This window comes from Piliocolobus tephrosceles, chromosome X (genome assembly GCF_002776525.5).
Source record: "Piliocolobus tephrosceles isolate RC106 chromosome X, ASM277652v3, whole genome shotgun sequence".
NCBI classification, from domain to species: Eukaryota; Metazoa; Chordata; class Mammalia; order Primates; family Cercopithecidae; genus Piliocolobus; species Piliocolobus tephrosceles.
In genome coordinates this window covers 12,597,959-12,621,375 of record NC_045455.1, presented here as the reverse complement: position 1 = coordinate 12,621,375, position 23,417 = coordinate 12,597,959, and the positions used below count along the sequence as shown (strand labels likewise).

Here is a 23,417-nt window from a genome sequence, read left to right as displayed (position 1 = left end):
GCAAATCATTGGTGCAAGATCAATGAGCCCAGTGTGGTGGGGTCCTGCAGCCCCTTTCATCTCAGTAAGTCCCTGTCACATCTCCATCCTCCTTCCATGTCCTGTGCTGCTATAGAAGTTCAACTTCGAGGTTGGAGAACTAGAACCACAGTTCTCTTGGAGAGCTGGGGTATTGTAAACATTCACCCTGCATCTGTCTCTCTCTCCTCAATCCCATTTTGCACATTGCTCCTGGTGTGCTCCTCCTAAAGCCTGTGTCTTGCATTATTACTATAATCTTCCTCCCTCCCCACCTCTATATAGACTCCCCTTTTCTACTGAGCACCGTCCACATGAAGTGTAGGGCATTCAAGGTTCTTCGTGCCCTTGACCAAGTCTCCAGTCTTGCCTTTGCACACCTCTTCAGAAGATTTGGAATTCATTGAATAGAGTCAACTGACGCTCTCCTTGGTAATTTTCCTTTTATTATTCCAGGCATCATTCTGTCTGCTGCTTCCCCATCTGTGACAATTTAAATCCAATTATTCTTTCTTTAATGCTTAATTCAAATGGCACCACCACCCCAAAAGCCTCCTCTGATCACCACTCCACCTTCCTCTGGCAGATTTAGCAATTACCTTATATCATGGGGACCCGTAATAGTGGGTGAGAAGAGACCGTATGAATGGCGTTTTCATCTTCACCTCAACTTCAACCAGGGCTGCCTGGCTTTTGGCTGGTTAAAATTTTGGGATCTGTTGAAGGACTTTGAGAAACAGTTCCACTGCTTACCGATATATTGAAAACCACTCATGTATAGCATGCCACTTCCTACAAAGAAACAGGCAAACACAAAACACATCATTCCACTGGCTTAAAGCTGCTTTCCTGTAAGGCTTTATAATGCTGGTTTTTCTTCTACGTGCCCTTATCTCATCAGCTTGGCCAAGGCACAGACAGCTGATGGATGTTGGTCTGGAAGCACCATTAAGAATAGAGTGAATAGCATCAGCCCGTCCATTCTGTCCATCCTTGTTCCCTTTGAATCCCCTTGAATTGCCACAAGGGCCACACGTGGGTGGCTCGCTTTCTCAGGGGCTCTGAGTCAAGTATTCCACCCCATACGCTTTCTGGTGCCTTTGGAACCGACAGCGTCCTCTAATTAAAGGCAGTGGGTGGTGTGATGACAGGATTAGTATCAGTGTCTGGCTTCCCTAAGGACCAGGGAACACTGTGGCCCAAGTTTTCCCATCTGTGTAACGGGATTGTTCATATGTTTGCGTATCTAAGGGCAAAATCTAAAAGGGGGTGGCGCTTACTTTCTCTGGCTTGCATCTGCTCTGTTTCGGGAAAATCGTGGCGAGGAGTCCCACAGGAAGTGTGTGACTGTTTCGCTTCATTGAAAATATAGGGTGCTATGGCTTTAAATACATTGGTATTCTACCCCTGGCTTCACTGCAGAATGAACAACAATTCCAGACGTTTTAGGAAGGGCTCAGCAGTTTCGTGAGAATGAAGCTGTATTACTCAAGTGTAATGAGCCAAAAACATCTTGTTTCTATGCAGCACTAGTACAGACCCATGCCCTGGACCTGTAAATGCCTTTTCCGTTCATTGTAGGCTTGGAAGGCGCAGGGTATTCACTCAGCCTTATCAGCACAAATGTAAAAGGAACATTCTGGCTCAGAGAACTCAGTTGACATGAATATCAGGGACACAGCTTTTGCCAACTAATTATGGACTGAATGTTCAATCCAGGGTTTGCAATGTGCTGCTACCGAGTGCCTGCCCCGCCAAGAAAAGGGTTTAAAAATGGTCAACTCAGCATAAATTATTTTACAAATCCAGTATTTATTTTATCTTGTATGTACAAAAAGTAAACTCCAAGTGAACATCAAATCTAATCCTTTTGGCCACATGGACTGGTTGTTCTTTATCTCATAGTTACATTGAATCATATAAACTGTAGCCTTCCACCACCATGACACATCTGTGACAAAGAAGGAATGTGCTATTTGCCTATCTGAGGAATGTGAAATAGAGAAAAATAGATAATAAAGCAACCTGGAGGTCAGAGGGTTCTGAGATAATCCCTCTGCTAAAAAACATCTGAACAGCAAATGTCCAATCTGTAATAAAATAGTTAAAGGTCTGAGTCCACTTCTACTTGGCCAACCCAGCACAAGAAATCTAACAGCACTTTGTAATCATTTGGCTTTTCTAATTTTCCCGGAGGACATGGGCCACTGACATATAAGGAAAAAAAAAAAAGAAAAATGATTAAGTTGTGTGATCCCTAACCTGTGAGTTCAGAGGAAGATTTTGCAGGGCACCATTATTTCCATAGGAGATTCTGGTAACAGAGATGTCATTTCAAATGTAACATAGCAATGGTGTGTTAGGAGCAACCCATAATGAAATGACTCAGCTGATTCATGGCAAAACAGACATACCTTGGGTAAGAAATGAAACCAACAATAACATCACACATGCAAAGATTTTTTAAAAATAAATTGAGCTATACAGTTTTATTCTTTTTGCTAAACTCAGTTATTAAAAGGCTTCCTAAGAAACTTAACATCTTTGCACTCAGGTGATCTATCTACAGGTTTGTTATAAACCAGTAAGCATCCTGAGTCCATTTCTTTGCCTGGTGCTTGCACATGCAATTTTCTTGGAAGGAGGCATCAGTTTCGTTAGCATAACTGAGGAGAGAAATCAACTTGTTCTGGTCACCAAATGTCTCGTGTATATTTTAAAATATAATGCGAGGAAAAGAAGAATCTGTAGTTTGTAAAACTACTATCATTTTAGCATAAGTTTAGTGCTGACCTTTTCAGATCAATCATAAATAATAAATTCTCTCAAGAGAAATATTTCTAGCAGAAATGGGAAAGATGTGAACTAAAGCTATAACCCCTGTACCCTAAATATCAGCCACTTTGGGCTTAGCATTCTTTTGGGGGGTGGTGATAATACTGCATTAGAGCACTTATGTATATATACCTTAGTTTACACAGACAGAATATATAACAGTTTTGAGTGATATACATTTGCTTGCGGCATCGTTTCTAATATTATCAGTACAGTCATTATACAAAATTTGTTTTGAGCAATGATTGATAGTGACCTATCATACATGCAGCTTATGGCTTTCTGTGGCAGGATGAACATCGATTTATAAAAATCTTGTGACAAGTTGGAATTCAGCTATAGATCAATTACAGATTGCTCACTGGACAATCAAGGAAATTATTAGAAAACAGTTTTCACCACTAGAAATTCATCCACATTGACATCCACCTAAATATCCAGAAGGTCATCCCCACTTTCATCGCTCTCCACGGTCAGCTGCCGGGTCCACCACTTCTTAACTTCAGAGCCGCAGGAAGCCGTATCAGTCATGGGGTTCATTTTGCACACGACAGATTTCATCGTTGTCCTCCCTCCAAACCGTAAGTTGACTGAGGACACTGAATGGCTTATTGGTTTTGGTGCTGTGGAATTAATGAGTCCTATGAGCTACTTGGTAGTGCTCCACCCTATTGTACTCATTCTGAAAAACCCATGATATTCCCATCAGTGATACTTTTGGCTAACATGTTCTAGCTACAGACGCTAAGTAAACATCCTTTTCAGGACTTGATTCTTTATGTTGATAGTTTTTTTTTTTTTTTTTTTTTTTTAAATTATGCTCATGGACAACTAATGATGCCACTTGGGGGAAAAAAAAGTGCCGTTCACCCCTTTCATTTTGAAATAATTACAAAAACTAGAAAATGGCTAAAAATTCCAATTTGGGAACTATTAAGTGTCACAGAAACCTGTGCATTCGTTAGCATATGCAATAAAGAAAAAAACAAAAAGGAAGGAGAGTGTGACCCACGGTAAAGGCGAGGAGGGATGCAGTGAGGGCATGGCAGGAAAGGTGTGGTTCTGGGGCCTCACAGTCATGGTTCTGGGACCCACCTCTGTAACCTGTGGATATGTAGCTATGGGCAACTTCATCTCTCTGAATCCAAGTTTCCTCCATTGTAAGATGAAGGCAATGAAAATGTCCCAATTACACTACTGTCAGGATTAAAACAGGTTACATGAGATGACTTAAGAAAGTGCATAGCATGACACCTGGTGACATTGTTGCTGCCCCCTCAAAATACTATGTTTCTTCCCCTCTGCTTCCCCAAACTCAGCCTGACCCCAAGAGCATGTCTATTTCACGATCACTGTTTTTGGTGGGGACCACCTAGGCACAGACCAGTGGAAGTTTTTTTTTTTCTTTTTTTTTTTGAGACGGAGTCTCGCTCTGTTGCCGGGGCTGGAGTGCAGTGGCGGGATCTCAGCTCACTGCAAGCTCCGCCTCCCGGATTTACGCCATTCTCCTGCCTCAGCCTCCAGAGTAGCTGGGACTACAGGTGCCCGCCACCTCGCCCGGCTAGATTTTTGTATTTTTTTTTTTTTTTTTAGTAGAGACGGGGTTTCACCGTGTTAGCCAGGATGGTCTCGATCTCCTGACCTTGTGATCCGCCCGTCTCGGCCTCCCAAAGTGCTGGGATTACAGGCTTGAGCCACCGCGCCCGGCCAGTTTTTTTTTTTTTTTTGAGACAATGTCTCTCTCTCACCCAGACTGGAGTGCAATGGTACAATCTTGGTTCACCGCAACCTCTGCCTCCCAGGCTCAAGCGATTCTCCTGCCTCAGCCTCCCAAGTAGCTGGGATTACAGGTGCACACCACTACTGGTCAGCTAATTTTTGTATTTTTAGTAGAGACAGGGTTTCACCATGTTGGCCAGGCTGGTCTTGAACTCCAAACCTCAAATGATCCACCTGCCTCGGCCTCCCAAACTGCTGGGATCACAGGGGTGAACCACTGCACCTAGCCCAATGGAAGTACTTTTGACAGCATTGTTTCTTTTGTCCATTTAAATGAATACCAAGGACTGTGCACTCTCCCCAGGTCACCTCTCCTATCTGTCCCTGCAGCATCTGGCCCCTAGCTCTGTCCATGCCCTTGTTGCCTCATGCTCACACAGTGGTAACTTCCTCCAGCTTGTAACCTGCCTCCAGGCTCTGCTGTGGACAATTCATCCTTTGCTGCCAAGTCAACTTCCTAAAGCATAGATTCCAAAAATCACATACTGCTCAGAGATCTTTGCTAGCTCCTAATTGCCTCCAGGATAAAATTGAACCTAGTCATCTTGTAATTGAAGGCTTTTTGTGACCTGGTACCACCATCTGCTTTGCCTTGATGCTGTCATTCTCTGCTGTGTTTGAATCAGGAGGAACCTACATCTTCTCTGATCTCTGAAAAATAAATTCCTGAATATGAAAGGGGATACTTTCCTTGGTGGTAGTCCCAGTGAAGATCCACGGAACATCGTCACCCTCAAAATGTAAGCTGTGCTGTCATCCGCTTTGTGGAACACATATGCTACACATCTAACTTCGATTGGGCTGACGTTGGGGCACAGTTAAAGATCATTATAAAGCTCCTGCTTTAGCATGAAGTTAGTTATCTATAGAGAAAAACATGTACAAGGACACTGGGCTGTGGCAAGCATTGCTCTCCCTCCATTCCTGAGTGCTTTTAATGGGATTATCCTGGCTGTCCAAAACCCTATACAGAGGAAGCTCACAGAAGAAAATTCTCTTACTGAATCAGTAAAATATGGAAAATAATGGGTTTATTAAAGGAAAGGACTGAATGAGAGAACACAGTAATGCACTTAGAAGAGTGACTGGCATAGAGTGAGTACCACGGGTTTTTTGTTGTTTTGTTACTGTACGGAGGTAAAGCTGCTTGCCTAAACCCAGTGACCAGCTCAGCTGCAAAGTGTTCTGAGACAAATAGGGGGGCTGTCCCTTTTTTGAGAACTTTGTGGCATTTTCTGAATGATTGCATCTGCCCACTCCCTCCTCAAGTACATTTTGCCCATGTTTGAGCATGCCTTGAGGCACACAGAAAGCCCTTGGAAATCTCTCCCTCTTTCTGAATCTTGGCTTTTTCATAGGTGCTGGCTTCTCAACCATAATAGCCTGAGATGTACCCAGAAAATGGGGGCTAATGTAAGTCATATTTAGCGAAGTTATTTTTGGTGGCAGTGTTTTTGACAAGACTACATTTTTCATTATGTTGCTGTCTATAAACAACTGTAGATACAGACTTGCATTTTGAAAGGCAAGACCCAAAACGCAAAAACAGAGTAAATACCTCTAAAATGCCTCGATCGCTGGAGAAATGCCTGGATGTACCTACCTGAGGGCAGACGCCACTGCCCAAACTTCCTCTGGGGTTTCCCTGCGTCGGCGGCATCTTGCCGACTTCCTCCTCGATCCGACAGTGTGGGGCTCAGGAGCTGCTGCTGGCTGCTTGTCTGCATGGGAGGAGAAGCATGCAGTTACCGTCTTTCTTAACCCTGTGCTCTCCTCCTCTTACTATAAGAAAGGAAAACACATGGTAGGAGGACAAGTGGGAAGAATAACATGGACTCAGAATGTCCACAATGGGGCAAAGTGAAAATGGGTGTAAAGGGTCACAGAAGCAAAAGAAAGAGCCACCACTGCACGTCGTGCTGAAGGGGACACCGCTTTTCCCAGGAAACCCCCACTGCCTCATTCCCCTCCATGCCTGAGAATGTCATTGTTTCCCTTCATATCTTTGCTGGCAAATCAGGGGGCAAGGATGGGACACTGAAGGAAGGAAGGTGGGGCAGTGGGGATTGGCTGGACGGGGCAGTCTACTTTCACCAGCCTGGAGATCCACACTTAGAGCTTCAGGGAAAGTGCTCTCTTCAGGCAAAGCTGTATGATGGGCCCTGGCGGAGGATGGAGCCGGTAACAATCTAAGCTAAAGTCAAAGAGAGATGCCAAGACTTCCCACACATTTCACCTGTTCTCGGGTTCACCTGTCACCTCTCCCTTTCCTAACAAAAGCCTTGGTCTTCACATCTCTTCGATATCCTCTCTTGGTTTTTTTTTGTTTGTGTGTGTGTTTGTGTGTGTATGTTTGTCACCTCTTAGGCTTTTTCATCTAAAAACAGAGGCCTCTACAATGGGCACTTTCCCCGGCCTCATTGGCCCTGTCTCACTGTCTTTCCTGACCTCAGCCTCCCTCCCTCCCCCATGCGAGACATTGCCAACCATCTTCAGGGTGACCAGTGGCAAGGCCACTGTAGATGCCTCACCTTGCCCCTTGGTTGACTAACTCCACAGAAATCCCTGCAGTTGGTGGCAGATAATTTCTAAACGCTGGGGAGCCCAAAACATGAAATCTACTGAAAACTGGGCTATGGCACCAGTGGGCCTCCTGGAGCACCCTGATGGGCCATGGAGCCTTAGGCTTCCAAAGGCACTCCCGACCCCTGGCTGCGGTGCTGCACATCACGGAGCCTCGTGCTCTTGGGGCTCTGCACAGAGTACAGGATCAGCTCCACGTTGTTAACCTCAAATTGTAACTGCTGCCTCATAAAGGGGCAGGTCCTCCCAGGCAGCTGCTTCTCACAGCACAGGACTCTCCAGGATGCTGAAAACTCCCTCTACTTTTTAAAATAGACACATACATCGAGTTTGAAAATGAAAATATGCTGTGACCTAATAAATAGAAACTCCTCAAGCCAACTGTCCTGAATTCCATATGTTCTTCTGATACCCAACCAAGAAAGGATACATCTTCAATGAGTCTGATTAAGGAGGTTGAAAGCCAATTACAAACATTTTCACTGATTCTACTGCAAATTTCTGACTTCAGTGAGAAGAGGAAAACATTTAGGGCAGAGTTTCATGTAAACCATACTCCATGTAATATTTCCAGATTCAAATGCAGCCCTTAGATCTGATGTTAACTCTTTAGACAAACATAAAACTACAGAATTACGAAGTTCAGGGCATTAACTGTGTTTTGGCATTCATATGAATCAGAATATTTTTAAATAACTTCAACTGCATCCAAGATGGCAAAGACACAGACGTAATCTGGATCAATGGATTTCCATTGTCTTTTTTTTTTTTAATGAAAATATTCCTATTAGAAATATTGTCACCTTGTTTGAATGATGTGACCAGCACCCATTTTATTTATTTTTATTAAAAGAAAGAAGCCCACGGAGTGTCCTGGGATGGAGGATGCCTCGTGCCCATACCTCGGGTTGCATGCTGTTGTCCTGACTGTTGGCGTTCGTGTCTTCACTGGGCTGGGTGGTCTCGATGCTGGGCGGGTTCAGAAACCGGCTCAGCTCTTGCTGCTGACTCTCTCTCAGGCTGTGGATGATACTGCACGACTGCTGCTGTTTCTATGGAAATACGATTGTTTAGTAAAATAAGCCCAGCATCCCGCCTGCTCCACCACCACACAAATCATATTTTCTTCTCCCCTCTCCTAAGACCTGCATGACTGGTGACTTCTTAGGAATTTCCAGGTAAAGATCCTGAACTAATTTCAATGTTCAATTAAGGTAGGCTGATGCGAAGGTGGGCTTAGAGAGGTATGTATTGACTTCCCAGTCCGTTTTCATTTGTGTAACAATTGGAATAGTGACGGTCATTGATGCTTGTGTTTTATTTATGTTTGTTTTCTTTTTGTTGTTGGTGTTTTCTGTTTTTTTGTTTTTTGATTTTTTGTGATAGGATCTCACTATGTCCCGTAGACTAGAGTTCAGTGGTGTGATTATTATAGCTCACTGTAACCTTAAACTCCTAGGCTCAAGCTGTGCTCCTGCCTCAGCCTCCTGAGAAGCTGAGACTAGAAGTGTGCATGACTGTGGCCAGCTAATTAATTAATTAATTTTTTTCCCAGAGAGGAGGTCTCACTCTGTTGACCAAGCTAGTCTCAAACTTCTAGTCTTAAGCGATCCTCCTGTTTCAGTCTCCCGATGTGCTGGGATTACAGGCATGAGACACTGTGCCCAGCTTGTATCTTATTTAAAATTACTAATGTAGCTATTCTATTTTTTTTCTCCCCTTATTTTATTCTAGGCACATTAAGCCAATACAACCCCAACCCCTTTCCCACTTTCCTGCAAATTGTAAGAGGTAAAGTGCCTCAGGTGGATGAGAAAACTTTGTGCTTGTCTTGGTTCTGAAGTTTCCAGGCCAATCCACGAGACCAATCTGTCTTGGCATATACTAAAGCCAGGGCTCCTTGTGCTCTCTCAGAGCTAGAGGACAGATTGATCCCTGGAGCTAACATAGCTACAGTGGCTACAGTGACGGGACATCACTGGGCAGCTGGCCTTGCTATAGGAGGTTGAGTTGTATCTTTTCTCTGGGAACCTTTTCTCTTCCAATAGAAATACATGTTTCTGCAATTGATGTTGTTGCTCTGAGGAAGAGGATTGAAACAATCGCTGTTATATATAAATGTTTAGTGATTGCTTTGGGTTTTTTTTACCCGTCTGTGAAACATGCCAAAAGCATTCATAAAGGTAATTATCTCATAGCAGCATTCACTGTAAACACAGTATATGCCAACGCAGTATACATTCATTAATTTATGAGTTACAGAATCTTATAGGCTTGTAATTCAGGAAGCAGGAAACATCATTAATCTTGAGAGGTGGTCTTTTCAGAATAAACAACATTATCACAGTTTGTTGAAATTTTTAGCAGCAATTTAAAGTAGTTTTGCAAATTCAACATGTGGAAAATTCTAGAATTTTGTACAGTGGAGTTTAATAAATGGACATCATAAATATTTTAATATCAATAAACTTTTTTTTTTGAGACGGAGTCTCACTGTGTTACCCAGGTTAGAGTGCAGTGGCACGCTCTTGGCTCACTGCAACTACTACCTCCCAGGTTCAAGTGATTCTCATGCCTCAGCCTCCTGAGTAGTAGGGATTACAGGCATGCGTGCCACGCCCGGTTAATTTTTGTATTTTTAGTAGAGATGGGATTTCGCCATGTCGGCAGGTTGGTCTCCAACTCCTGGCCTCAAGTGAGTTGAGCTCCCCCCTTGACCTCCCATAGTGCTGGGATTACAGGTAGGAACCACCGCGCCTGGCCAATAAACTGCTTTTTAAGTCTTCATGTCATATTATAAAAATGGGATTCCATGGAAACTCCTAATGCACTCTGCTACAGAGGGCAGGGCTGACTGTGGACCAGAGTGAAAGTCTGCGTCAAGATCTGACCACTGTAAGTGGAGGTAGTGGACATAGTTTAAAGGGATAGAAGGCCGATCACAGAAGGAACTAATCCCATGTTCATGAAGCTCTTTTCTTTTGTTCTCCTCCCTCCAGGCGGGGCAGGGCGGGGACCCAACCTGCATGTGTGCAGTTAGTTCACTCACAGCTCTGATGCGCTTCAGGCACTTCTTGAGCCACATGCGGATGGTCTGCTTGGCCACCTCCTCCTCTATGGTGTACTCCAGCTGCTCCCTCGCCAGGAGTTCCTCCAGCTGCAAGCTCTTCCGGATGTCCACGGACCGGTATGAAAGCATGCTGGTGGGGGAAACACCCACAATCGCAGCTCTGAGTCACCTGAGATTTACACCCTTAGATATGTCAAAATCCAGAGAGGACATCACTCCGTCTAACGAGTCTAGTGTTTGATGCCACCCCTCACCACCTGTGTGTCTTGGGCCGGTCCTGTCACCTCTGTGTCTCCCCTTCCTTGTCTGTAAAATAAAGATAGTCCTGGTAACTCCTTTATTTAATGACTAAGTTAATATCTGTGAGGTTCTTATAGCAGTAAGTGCCATCTAAGTGCCTATCAAACAAAAGATCCAGGCTAGGTAAAGACTCAGGACTTTCTCTGCAGAAGGGAGACTGTGCCTCACATACTTTCTTCACACTTAACCCCACGTGGTGATGGTTAATACGCTCGGCTGTGCATCACACCTCCCTACCCGCTGCCTTCCATTTCCCTCTCTGTTTATCTCATTCATCCTTCTGTATCTTCCTTACTAATTAATTTTTTTTTTGAGATGGAGCTTTGCTCTTGTTGCCCAGGCTGGAGTGTAATGGCGCAATCTCAGCTTGCTGCAACCTCCGCCTCCTGGGTTCAAGCATTTCTCCTGCCTCAGCCTCCCAAGTAGCCGGGATTATAGGTATGTGCCACCACACCCAGCTAATTTTGTATTTTTAGTAGAGATGAGGTTTCACCACGTTGGTCAGACTGGTCTTACACTCCTGACCTCAAATGATCCACCTGCCTCAGCCTCCCAAAGAGCTGGGACTACAGGTGTGAGCCACCACACCTGGCCTTCTTTATTAATTTTAGAGGCTACAAAACAAACCCAGGGTTGAATATCCACTCCCATTTAACCCTCGACACACCACAGGCCCATACAGTGGTAGATGAAGCCAACACAGCAGATGTTTTGCATCGCGGGTCATGGGGCAATAAGGCAGCTCCCAGGATGCCTGGACTGAGCAGTCCACTAGCACCACAGGAGAAGACAGGCCCTCTTGGCAGTGTGATGCACCCAGGTGGAGCCACAGGATTCCAGGTTATGGTTCAGAGCTAGGCACCCTGGTGCACCTGTGAGCTACCCGCTTCTGTGAGCTCATTTCCACCCTAGAGCCCAAAGCACAGCATGGAGGCTCTTGAGAGCACTGGTACATTGGACTTCTCTTCTTTGCTAAATCTCTTCCCACCACAGAGGGAAAAAAATGAATTTTCTCTTCCTCTCTTCCCTGACTCATCAAGAATCTCATCAAAGCCTCATTGCTTTTATCCTCACTGTTTTTTATCATATACTGGGCTAGGGGAATAAATAGGAAGGGGAGAAACAGCCCCACCATTGATTTTGCCTGGGTCTATTTTTATTAGATACACCAGTGTGTTCCAAAGAGGCTGAATATTAACTATTAACGACAACAGTATGCCTATCTGCCTCATGTCAACCTAAAAAAATTATTCACTAGGAGGAAAGACTCAGAAACATTCTGACAGAGATGACATCCTTTATGATTCATATGCATTTCTCCGTCCCATCTTTTTCTGCTTTTTAGCTTGTTCGTGGAAGAACTGAATAGTGGGAGGTGAAATTGATAACTCGTGAGAACTTTTCCCAGATTCTTCCTGTGCTGATCTTTTTTTTTTTTTTTTTTTTTTTTAGCTTCTAGCCACAAGCATATTTCTGTACACCTGAGTTCTCCTGAAATTTGAGACAACACAGTACCCCACACACTACTGGTAGGTACTGCTATGTGATTAAAATAGCTACTGCTGGTCAATTGCTCTTATTTTTTTCTGTGGCATGGACCCCTGTGGCAGTGCAGCTTATGGGACATTTCTTAAAATAATGCTTTAGATGCACAGAATGAAATACACAGTATTACAAAGGAAACCAATTATATTAAAATACAATTCTCAAATTACTTTAAAACGGCAGTGATACAGTAACGTAAGTGCTTCTTTATTATTCCATTAAATAATACCATCTAGCAGAGCTCAAATGACTACCATAACTCAGAAGCACTGGTAAGCATAGATGATATTTTAAGATGTCAGCCAAGGCAGTCAGTTATGTAACCTGAAAATATCTATGATTTCTCTTGGTAACAAAGACAAGGATATTACTAATGCGACTGTGGTTTGCTGTCTACATTCATCATGGAAGAGAATGCCGCATTTCAAAGACCTATTAGTGAAAATAAAGATGTAATTGTTTCCCTTTGCAAGTCCATGGGCCTCTGTTTTATCCATGGACTCCTGCTTGAGAAGCTGTTATGGGTTAAATGTTTCCTCCCAAAGAAAGATATGTTGGAGTCCTAACCTCTAGTACCTCAGAATGTAATGTTATTTGGAAAAAGAACATTGCAGATGTAATTAGTAATTAAGTTAAAATGAGATCACAGTGGAGTAGGATGGACTCCTAATGTAATATGACAGATGTTCTTATAAAAGGAGGAATTTGAACATAGATACACACACACACACAAACAGAATGCCATGTGAAGATGAAGGGAGACCAGGCTGATGCTGCCACAAGCCAAGGAATGCCCAACATTGGCAGCATGCCCCCAGCAGCCAGGGGAGAGGCTGGGCCAGATTCTCCCTCACAGGCCTCAGAAGGAACCAGCCCTGCAATACCTCCATCTCGGGCTTCCAGCATCCAGGACTTCGAGACCATTCAGTCCCTCGGCTTAAGGTACCAAGTTACAGTAGCCCAAGGAAACAAATACAGAAGTCTCCCAGGGAGAAGAAAAGGCAGAAACTCCATCTGACCCTCTGTCCTGTCTGGGTGCTCATGAACTGTCTGGAAAATCTGGAGTTCTAGCCAATGGGGCAACCATCACGGAGTAGGCCAGGTGAATTCTTATCAGACCTGTGCAAGTGAGGCGCTCTGCACGTTAGTCCCAGCTTTGCCAGAGCCCTGTAACCACAAGCAAGTCATTCAGCTCTTCTGGGCAGTTTCCACATCATAGGGAAGGGGTGGGACTGTGCTCTCCCAGATCCCTTCAACCTCTCCCCTCAGGGAGCACCTCAGTGGGCAGGGGCCCCTATGGGACGTCAGGGCACGGCTGCCCAGCCCTCCCCTGTGAGGCACCTACTTGGAAATGATCACTGGAGGACAGCGAGAAAGGGCGCTTAGCGCCTGGGACATGTGACCCCGCTTCACAACCACAGCAGATGCGGCATTTTGGGTTGGAAACAAGCTACAGAGGCCTTGAAGGCTGACGGCTGTAATTTCTGGCCCCAGTTCAGCCCTGCGAAAGCCTGCCTTGTACCTCAGGACGTCGTGGAAGGTGACGTCGCCGCCATTGTGCAGCCTCTCCATTTCGTAGCACATGTGCTTAAACAGGAGCTTGTCCTTGTCCAAGTCCACCTCCAGCCTCCCACGCAGCAGCCGCAGCAGGAACTTGACACGGAACGTGGGGATCACCCCCTGTGTGGCAGAGCACAAGCAGCAGCAAATCATCATCAGGCCTCAGTGATGCACTGGGTTTCTCCAAAAAAAAAAAAAAAAAAAAAAAAAAAAGGTGCTATTTCTCAAAAGCTGGCATAATTAGCACCAGATGTGAAGAAAGCTGGTCACCTCCTTGGAGCCTGGTGGAATTAAGTGCACTAAGAAGAGCAGAGGATGGAAAACTGAGTGATAAATTTCTTTCTCTGGGATGTCACCACACTGCAGCATTTGGAGTGAGGCATGGGAAGCTCCCCCTCAGCCCCCCAGGACGCTGCTCTCGTTCTCACCAGGCTGATGCTCATGTGGCCTGTCTCATGGACTCCGCCTCCAATGCACGCACTGAGTGGGTCATAATGCACTCACACAAGGTAATGGACAAGACACAGACATGTAATCCTCCTCTTCACTCAATCTGGCTGCTAGGAATGTCTCAATGTTTATTGCAAGTTTTTCTACCATTAAAAGATAACTCGTGGTGGATCACGCCTGTAATCTCAGCACTTTGGGAGGCCGAGGCGGGTGGACTACCTGAGGTCAGGAGTTCGAGATCAGCCTGGCCAACATGGTGAAACCCGTTGTCTACTAAAAATACAAAAATTACCCAGATGCAGTGGTGCATGCCTATAGTCCCAGCTACTCAGGAGGCTGAGGCTGGAGAATCACTTGAACCCAGGAGGCAGAGGTTGCAGTTAGCCGAGATCGTACCACTGCACTCCAGCCTGGGGACAGAGTGGGACTCCATCTCAAAAAGAAAAAAAAAGAGATAACTCCTTTTCATGTCTTCTTCAGGATTAGAAAAACCATATACAAGAGAATTTGGCCCCCAGCTCTGCCCTCTTCTGGGTCAGAACTGATCCAGACACTGAGAATCTAAGATGTGTTGCTACCTCCCACGCAACTACAAACCACCATGCCCCACTGGCTGTATCTTTGAATGAAAGTGCTGGGCAGAACACTGGTGACCATGACTGCCTGCCAGTTACTGACATCCCAGTGTGCAGGGCAGTGTGTTCTTCATGTGTGTATTACATTAAAGCAGGGTGACAGTTATGGAGAGACAGGTGGGTCCTGAGGAGCTGAGAGTGAGGTCAGATCCCCTGCTTGCAGCGCACACACTATCTTGAAAGCCCTCGAGACTGGAGCCTGGGTGGGCGGGGGTACCAAGAAGAGGGATGAAATCGGGGTCAGGGCACTGACGGGGCCCCTCATTTATGACGCCCATGCTGGCTCCTTGGTCTTTGTGCCCTTCATCAACTCTTCTTGAACTATTTCCAGATCTCCCCCCAAATACTCTGGCAGAACCTTCCTTGTGTTGTTCAGACATGATGTCCCACGGCACCCCTCAGGCCTCCTTCATGGCTATTCCTGCTGGTGCAGCCCAACCCCAACTACTGTCTATAGTTTTAACTTCTGGAAATACTACTACTAATACTATTATTATTTGCCTCCACCTATTAGAATGTAAGCTCTGTGAGTACAGGAGCTGTTCCATCTTGTTCATTGCTATATCCTCAGTGCCTAGAACTGTGCCTGAGTGTTTGCTAGGATGAGGAAGAGAGAAGAGGAGGAGGAGGAAGAACAGGAGGAAGGGGAGAAGGAGGAGCTGGGGGAGGAGGAGGTAGAGGTAAAGGAGGAGGTGTAGGGGGGAGATGAGGAGGAGGGGGTGGATGAGGAGGAGGAGAGGGTGGAGGAGGAGGAGGGGGAGGAGGAGGAGGAGGAGGAAGGGAAGGAGGTGGAGGTTGATGACAGCAATGACAAGAAGAGGAAGAGCAAACCACAGCTACTTTGGCTAATTTTAAGTCATCTTTGCCAGCCTCAAAACCATTTAAATGTTCGAGACATGTTGGTAAGTCTCTTTGAGGTGGGGCATGAAACAACAACCCACTCCCATACCTCTCTTTTATCATCCACCATGTTCCATATGATTTGAAAGTGGCGAAGATCATTGTAACTTAAAAGCTGGTCCTCCTCAGTGGAATAAAACAAGGAGAAATTCTCAACAATTATGGCTTTAAAAAAAAGAAAAATTAAGAAGTTAGACAATTATGCTAATCTGTCATATTTTAGAAAGAGTAAAACATCTATTATTAATAATGGATTCTATCACCTACATCATAAGCCAGATTTTTAAAGTGCTTTTAGTATGGTTTCCAAATAGGCATGTTTACACTTGGACTAAGCTATTTCTGCAGCTCCTGCTTTTCCAAAACATGAGGGTCATAAGCACAAACACGCATTCTGTGTATAGAGATAGTCAGGCCAGCTGGCTTTAACTCTTAGTTGAGAGTTTCAGGGCCATTTTTAAAGGTCAGCTTGAGTTCTGGGTGGCCCCACAGCTGGGTGAATAAGGTGTACCTTTCAAAAACATAAATGTGATATTTCAAGGCTAGACAGTCCTCTCTGGTATTTGTTCAACTCAGTCCATGAGAAGAGCTCTTTTGAAATTAATGATCATAATAAATGGTACAACTCTTAAAATTGCAGTCAACTGCCATTTACATGCCTTTCAAAGGTCTTTTCAGCTTCTGGATTGAGAGACAACAATTTATAATTAATGCCATGAAACACCCATCCCAAGCAATCCAAGATAATTGCTTGAAATCACACATAATTATCTAAGTACCTGAGTTTAAAGAGTAAGAAGTATGCAACTAACATCACTTACCTACAAGCAGATTTAGCATGATGTAGGCAATGATGACATAAAATGAGCAGAAATACATAAGTGCCCCAGCATAGTTTCCACAGTCTGTTGCCCAGTATGTAAATTCATCTGGAGTACAAAAAGGAGGCTGAACCTTTGGGGCATTGGGGCAGAAGGAGGAGGAGAGGATAAGAGTAGAGAATAGAAATTTCTTTTAGCTGACTATAGTTAACGAATAGATTCCTAAACATATAGAATATAATTAACTTCAAAGTAAGCTTTCAAAAGCCACATACATTGGGTACATCATCTATAGCAAAAATAAAGAATAATATTTCACTTATGGTATGCTGTTATCTTGTAGAATCCCAAGGTTACTGCCATTTTTAAAAGCACAATGAAAATGAACTGATCTCCACTAGATACTCTTTGTGCCTCCGCTACCAGCCACTGTGATACAAACTGCAGAAAATCAAATAAAAAGACATTTGCAAGTTTTTCTCTGACTGAAGTAACGGGTTAAGATTTGGGAATATACACTCCACAGGTATACCTTGGAGACTTTGCAGTTTCAGTTCCAGGCTGCTGCAATAAAGTGAACAGTGCAATAAAACAAGTCCCATGCATGTTTTGGTTTCCCAGTGCATATGCAAGTCATGTTTATACCAGACTGTGGCTTATTAAGTGCACAATGGCATTATGTCCAAAAAAGGTACGGACCTTAATAAAAAGTATTTTTATTGCTAAGAAAAGCTAACAATCATCTGAACCTTCAGTGAATTGTAATCTTCTGCTGGTGGTGGAGGGTCTTGCCTCAATGTTGACAGTTGCTGACTGAGCAGGGTGGTGGCTGCTGACGGTTGGGGTGGCTGTGGCAATTTCTTAAAACAAGACAACATGGAAGTTTATCATATCAATTGACTCTTCCTTTCATGAAAGATTTTTCTGCAGCATATGTTGCTGTTTGCTGGCATTTTACCCACAATAGAACTTCTTTTGAATTTGGAGTCAGTCCTCTCAAACCCTGCTGCTGGTTTATCAAGTAATTTTATGTAACATTATAAATCCTTTGTTGTCATTATGACTATGTTCATAGCACCTTCAGCAAGAGTAGACTCCATTTCAAGAAACCACTCTAATCATCCATAAGGAGCAATCTTCATTCCTTCAAGTTTGATCAGGACACTGTGGCAATTTGGTCACATCTTCAGGTTCCATTTCTAATTCTAGTTCTCTTGTTATGTCTACCAACCACATGTGCAGTGACTTCCTTCACTGAAGTCTTGAACCCCTCAAAGTCATCCATAATGACTGGAATCAACTTCTTCCAAATTCCTGTTAATGCTGATGATATTTTGACCTCCTTCCATGAATCATGAATGTTCCTAATGGCATCTAGAATAGTGAATCCTTTCTAGAGGTTTTTCAATGTACTTTGCCCAGATTCATCAGAGGCATCACTATCTATCGCAGCTATTAGCCTTATGAAATCTATTTCTGAAATAATAAGACTTGAAATGACTCCTTGATCCATGGACAGAATGGATATTGTGTTAGCAGGCAAGAAAACAACATTAATCTCCTTCTTCACATGGTGGCAGCAAGAAGTGCCAAGCAAATGGGGGGAAAGCCCCTTATAAAACCATCAGATCTCATGACAGCTATAGTGAGAACTCACTCAGTATCACAAGAACAGGATGGAAGAAACCACCCCCATGATTCAATTATCTCTGCCTGGTCCCTCCCATGATACAGGGAGATTAAGGGAACTACAATTCAAGATGAGATTTGGGTGGGGACACAGTCAAACCATAGCAGGGACCTAGGATTTTTGGAATGGTAAATGAGCACTGGATTCCACTGAAAGTTACCAGCTGCATTAGTCCCTAACAACAGAGTCAGTCTGTCATTTGAACCTTTGAAGCCAGGCACTGACTTCTCCTTTCTAGCTATGAAAGTTCTAGAGGGCATCTTCTTCCAATAGAAGGATGTTTTGTCTACATTGAAAATCCATTGTTTAGTGAAGCCACTTTAATTAATTATTTTAGCTAGATCTTCTAGATAACTTGCCACAGCTTTTATATCAGTAGCACTTACACACTTTTATATTATGGAGATGGCTTCTTTCTTTCCTTAAACATCATGAACCAACCTTTGCTAGCATCGAACATTTTCTTCTGCAGCATTCTCACCTCTCTCACCCTTCATAAATCTGAAGAGTAAGGGCCTTCTTCTGCATGTGGCTTTAGCTTAAGAGCATATTGTGGCTAGTCTAATCTTCTATTCAGACCGGTAAAACTTTCTCCATATCAGCAGTAAGGCTATTTCTTATCAGCCATGTGTTCACTGGAGTAGCATTTTAATTCCCCTCAAGAACTTTTCCTTTGAATTAACAACTTGAGTAACTATTTGGTGCAAGGGACCTAGCTTTTGGGCTAACTTGGCTTTTGACATGCCATTCTCCGTAAGCTTAATCATTTCTAGCTTTTGCTTTAAAGTAAGAGATGTGTGAATCTTCTTTTCACTTGAACACTTACAGGCCATTGTAGGGTTATTAATCGGCCTAATTTCAATATTGTTGTGTCTCAGGACATAGGGAGGCCCAAGAAAAGAGAGAAGGGTTGGAGAAACAGCTCTTTGGTGCAGCAGTCAGAAGACATATGACATTTATCAATTAAATTTTCCATCTTATTGAGCATGGTTCATGGCACCCCTCAAAACAATTACAAAAGAAACATCAAAAGATCATTGATCACAGATCACCAAAACAGATATAATAATAATGAAAAAGTCTGAAATAGTGAGAATTACGAAAATGTGATAAAGAACCAGAAAGTGAGCAAACACATGCTTTTAGAAAAATGGCCCTGATAGATCTGCTCAACACAAGATTGCCATAAACCTTCAATTTGTAAAAATGCAAAGTCTGCAAAAGGCAATAAGTGAAGCATAGTAAAACAAGATGTGCCTGTACATAGCAAATTCACATTCAAATTGTGTAAGGAGTGAGCCCCATTCCTGGAACACTGTTATGGGATGCTATGGAATAGCACAAGACTTAAGTCATCAAAAACTCTCTCATTGTTTACAGGCTCAATAAAATGCCAATGCCTCTGAGAGCACTTTCTGGTTTTTCTCAGCCAGAGAAACTAGCTCTTTCTTCTTTAATCCCAGCATTCTGCTTGTATTTTTATTTAAGATTCGTTAAATTTTGCCTTGTGTTCTATTTGATTTGGCAAATTCTCCTTGTTAATTCATGCATGAAGTCCTAGCGCTCCTACTCTGTGCTAGGTTTGTGCCAAGTTTGGGGAGAGACTGGTAAGAAAGACATAGGCCCTGTGCCTTCCTCCTGCTGACAGTTGGATGCTGTGTAATCCAATATGGTGACCACTAGCTCCATGCAGCGACGTAAATTTAAATTATGTGAATTAAAATGTAATAATATAAAATTAAAACTAAAATTTAGTTCCTCAGTTGTGTCAGTCATATTTTAAGTGCCCCATAACCACATATGGCTAGTGGCTCCCGAATTGGACAGTGCAGATTTCCAGCACTGCCGAACTTTTATAAAATAGCATTGGTCTGTCCTATAGTGAGAAAGAGAGAAAATAAATGAATGTAAGCCAATAATTCACTACAGCTGTGATACTTCTTACAAAGGAGAACTATAGAGCAGCATAAGAACATATAGCTGGCTGTCTTAGCTGAAGGCAAAAGACCTGAAGGAATGGATGTTTAAACTGATACCAGAAGGATGATGCTTGGGGAAGACAGGGTATAGTAAGAAGGAAGTATAAAGTATGATTTATAGTATAAAGGAAGAGTAGCTCAGAGCCCTTGAGGTAAGCTCCTGGAGTGTACCTTGGAGTTGCTGAAGACCTAGCACCTAGCATATAGCTGAGGGGCAGTGAACTATCCACTGAATACATTAAATTAAAGGGCTCCCTGTTTGACTTTGACTATCAAAATATTAAAGATGGGAGGCAAAGAACAACACCCACAGGATGCATATTTGTTGAATGGAACTACAATAGCTCAGGTTGGGTTAATTGAGTATTTTGCCCTAAATATTCATGCATTGGAATGTATAATGCAATTTTATGGACTGAAGTGTCAGGATTTATATTTCACACAGAAAGTCTTGACGCTAACAAGGATGATCCTGCCAACATTGGGTTGCAAGACTTTCATGCTGATTCTAAGTCTAAGCTTTGTTCATGGTGAGAGATATTTACCATACAGTCATGCATAATCTTGTTCCAGTCTTCACCTGTGACAATTCGGAACAGTACGGTAATAGCTTTGCCAGCCGAAGAAAAGTTTGCATGCCTAATTTAAGAAAAAAAAATTAACAGAATGTGAATAGGAGGGTTTGTCATGAAATAGCATAGTTTGCCACCACCAAAACAAGTGGAGGTTGTAGCAAATTTGGTTGCTAAGTTACCTTTTCCAAAGGTTATACCTTTTTATTAGTTTGTCATTTATACTTGCCTCCAAATATAGCTGTCTGAACACCCAACTCTGGCATGACCATTAATTTATTGCCATTCATCTTGAATGACTAAGTAGGCAGGCTTTGGCAACTAAGTGATTCCTTCTTTCACTTGGAGGATGCTATAAAAAGTGGGGCAGCCACGTAGCTAATTCCTACAACCAGACATATCGGTATATACTTTGTTATATCAGGACTTAAAAAAAAAAAAAATGAGATGCGTCTATAAAACTTAGGCAAATCATTGAAAACTGCTTTTCATATATTACAACCATTTGGGGGGCTCTAACTTCCCATATTTTGCTGAGAAAGAAACCCAAAGTTATCTTAAAATTGTTCCAACTAAAAATAGTATATCATTTTTTGGCAATATGTAGATAGAAAAAGTGCTGGAATTGGGAGTGATGATTACTGAATGTTGGTGGAATTATGGATTCTCTTTGTTTTCTTTTATCTCTAAATTTTCTAAGGTTTTGAAATTAGACCTTTTCAGTTGAATAACCTTTTTCAACTGGAAAAATATTTAAAACTTGGCTATTTTATTTTAATTTCCAACAGATTACTTCCCTTTCCCCTCTCCTAGACTTCAATAGACAAAAAACATTTGTTTATTTAAAACTTTATTACTAAAGTGTTTGCTTGATAAATGAATAGAAAGATAAATATACACCAACCTGTTAATGTTCTCCCCATATTTCACAGTACCAAACAAAACAACTCCAGCAAAAGCGTAACACAGCAGCAAGAGGAACATGCCTACTATGATGAAGAAGCTCTTGTACATGCTGACGACCACTGTCAAGAGGAGCATCTTTAGCGTTACCTGGGGACCACGGGTGGGAAGCAAGGAGACAGAGAGAGAGAGAGAGAGAGAGACAGAGAGAGAGAGAGAGAATATTCAATCCATTAAGCTATGGAAGACCTGGGTAGCAACTAATTTTTAAGCAGATTGGCTCAAAAGAGATTCTTAGGTGTATCATTTGAAAGTTGCTTTCTATAAGGTATTAAATCTAAATATTGTTCAAAACCCACCAGGCTTTGGGTGGATGTTATTCTTATTTCAAACATTTCAGCCTCTTCACACAAATTAATAAGAGTAACAGTAAGCATTTTCACCTTCCATTTTCTCTTCTCCTGCTCAATTCTCTATGATAAGGGCTACATATTTTTGACTGATAGCAAGTAAACTCAGGTTTCTTCCACAAATAGACTTTCACAGAAACAAACCTAAGCAATGGTATAATACTAAATAACTATAAAATATTAAATATACTGGTTACGTGTACATATGGAATGTATATATGAAATAATGTTTGTAATAAAAAAGGAAACAGCATTGTAAAAAATGAAAAATATATGTGGAATATACCCATGAACATTAACAAAAAATATTAAAAAATCTGGAATCCCATCCTGGCTAACGTGGTGAAACCCTGTCTCTACTAAAAATACAAAAATTAGCTGGGTATGGTGGCGCATGCCTGTAATCCCAGCTACTTGGGAGACTGAGGCAGGAGAATCACTTGAACCTGGGAGGTGGAGAAAACAGTGAGCCAAGAACCCGCCACTGCACTCCAGCCTGGTGACAGAGCAAGACACTCTGTCTCAAAAAAAAAAAAAAAAATCTGAAATCATGTAAACATACAAATTCATTAAAGATTATTTTTCTTTGAAGTAAAGTTACTTAACTTTATTGAAAATAAAAATAAAAATGCATTAAGAAAGAATATTGGTTTTTGTTTTCATGACTGATATATTATCTTTAATAAATTTAAATAATTTAATTATTGAATATAAAGAATAAGCAACATAAATGGCAGGAAACACATCAGATGATAACTACTGATTCATTTAATAATATTTAATATTTGTTAATCTTGACTTATGATGTCTAGTAATGTGTGACTACATCCCTAAATACGCAGAGGTAAGGCTGTAATCAATTAATTACCATTCTTTCATTAACACATATATAACCTTGAATAAGATTCTTCACAAGGTACTTACATGTTTTCCACAGATGGAGAAAAACCTAAATACAATCACACAAGCGCCCATCATGTAGGTATATGCATTCTGAAATTTAAACAGAAGACAGCCTCTCATAATTTGCACAAAAGATCTTGTTACAGTTCCATTTTTTAAGTATTCCATGAAGTATACTGAATAATTAGCTGAATATGTGTAAATTCTTGTAAGAAAGTTATCTAAAAAAGGTGCTGAAAAGGTCACTGCAAAAACTCACTCATGAATAAATATGAGATTTAAAATTCAATCTCAAATGAAACTTCGGGTTCTGTTTGACTCAGCTAAATTCTGTATTTTGAAATTTATTTTACATAAAATGGTGACCAGCTTTTTTGTATATATGGTATGAAAAACATAGGATAATGGTGCAACATAGGAAGGTCAACCGACATAGGAGATAAAGGAATCCTGGCAAAAAGAAA

General features: G+C 42.3%; 1 protein-coding gene across 5 annotated transcripts in view; it reads right to left on the bottom strand.

The window, feature by feature from the left end:
* Window positions 1-1,810: 1,810 nt before the first annotated feature.
* NALCN (sodium leak channel, non-selective) overlaps window positions 1,811-23,417 on the bottom strand; it is a 345,832-nt gene continuing 324,225 nt past the window's right edge. For all 5 annotated transcript variants that reach the window (XM_023218071.3, XM_023218072.3, XM_023218074.3 and 2 more), the window contains 10 exons: window positions 22,975-23,043; window positions 21,642-21,790; window positions 20,711-20,804; window positions 16,497-16,629; window positions 15,725-15,840; window positions 13,653-13,810; window positions 10,265-10,415; window positions 8,118-8,267; window positions 6,236-6,353; window positions 1,811-3,476 (listed from right to left, as the gene is read on the bottom strand). In XM_023218071.3, the coding sequence (XP_023073839.1) occupies window positions 3,283-3,476; window positions 6,236-6,353; window positions 8,118-8,267; window positions 10,265-10,415; window positions 13,653-13,810; window positions 15,725-15,840; window positions 16,497-16,629; window positions 20,711-20,804; window positions 21,642-21,790; window positions 22,975-23,043 (1,332 nt within the window). In that variant the 3' untranslated portion in view covers window positions 1,811-3,282. The remainder of the gene's footprint in view (window positions 3,477-6,235; window positions 6,354-8,117; window positions 8,268-10,264; window positions 10,416-13,652; window positions 13,811-15,724; window positions 15,841-16,496; window positions 16,630-20,710; window positions 20,805-21,641; window positions 21,791-22,974; window positions 23,044-23,417) is intronic.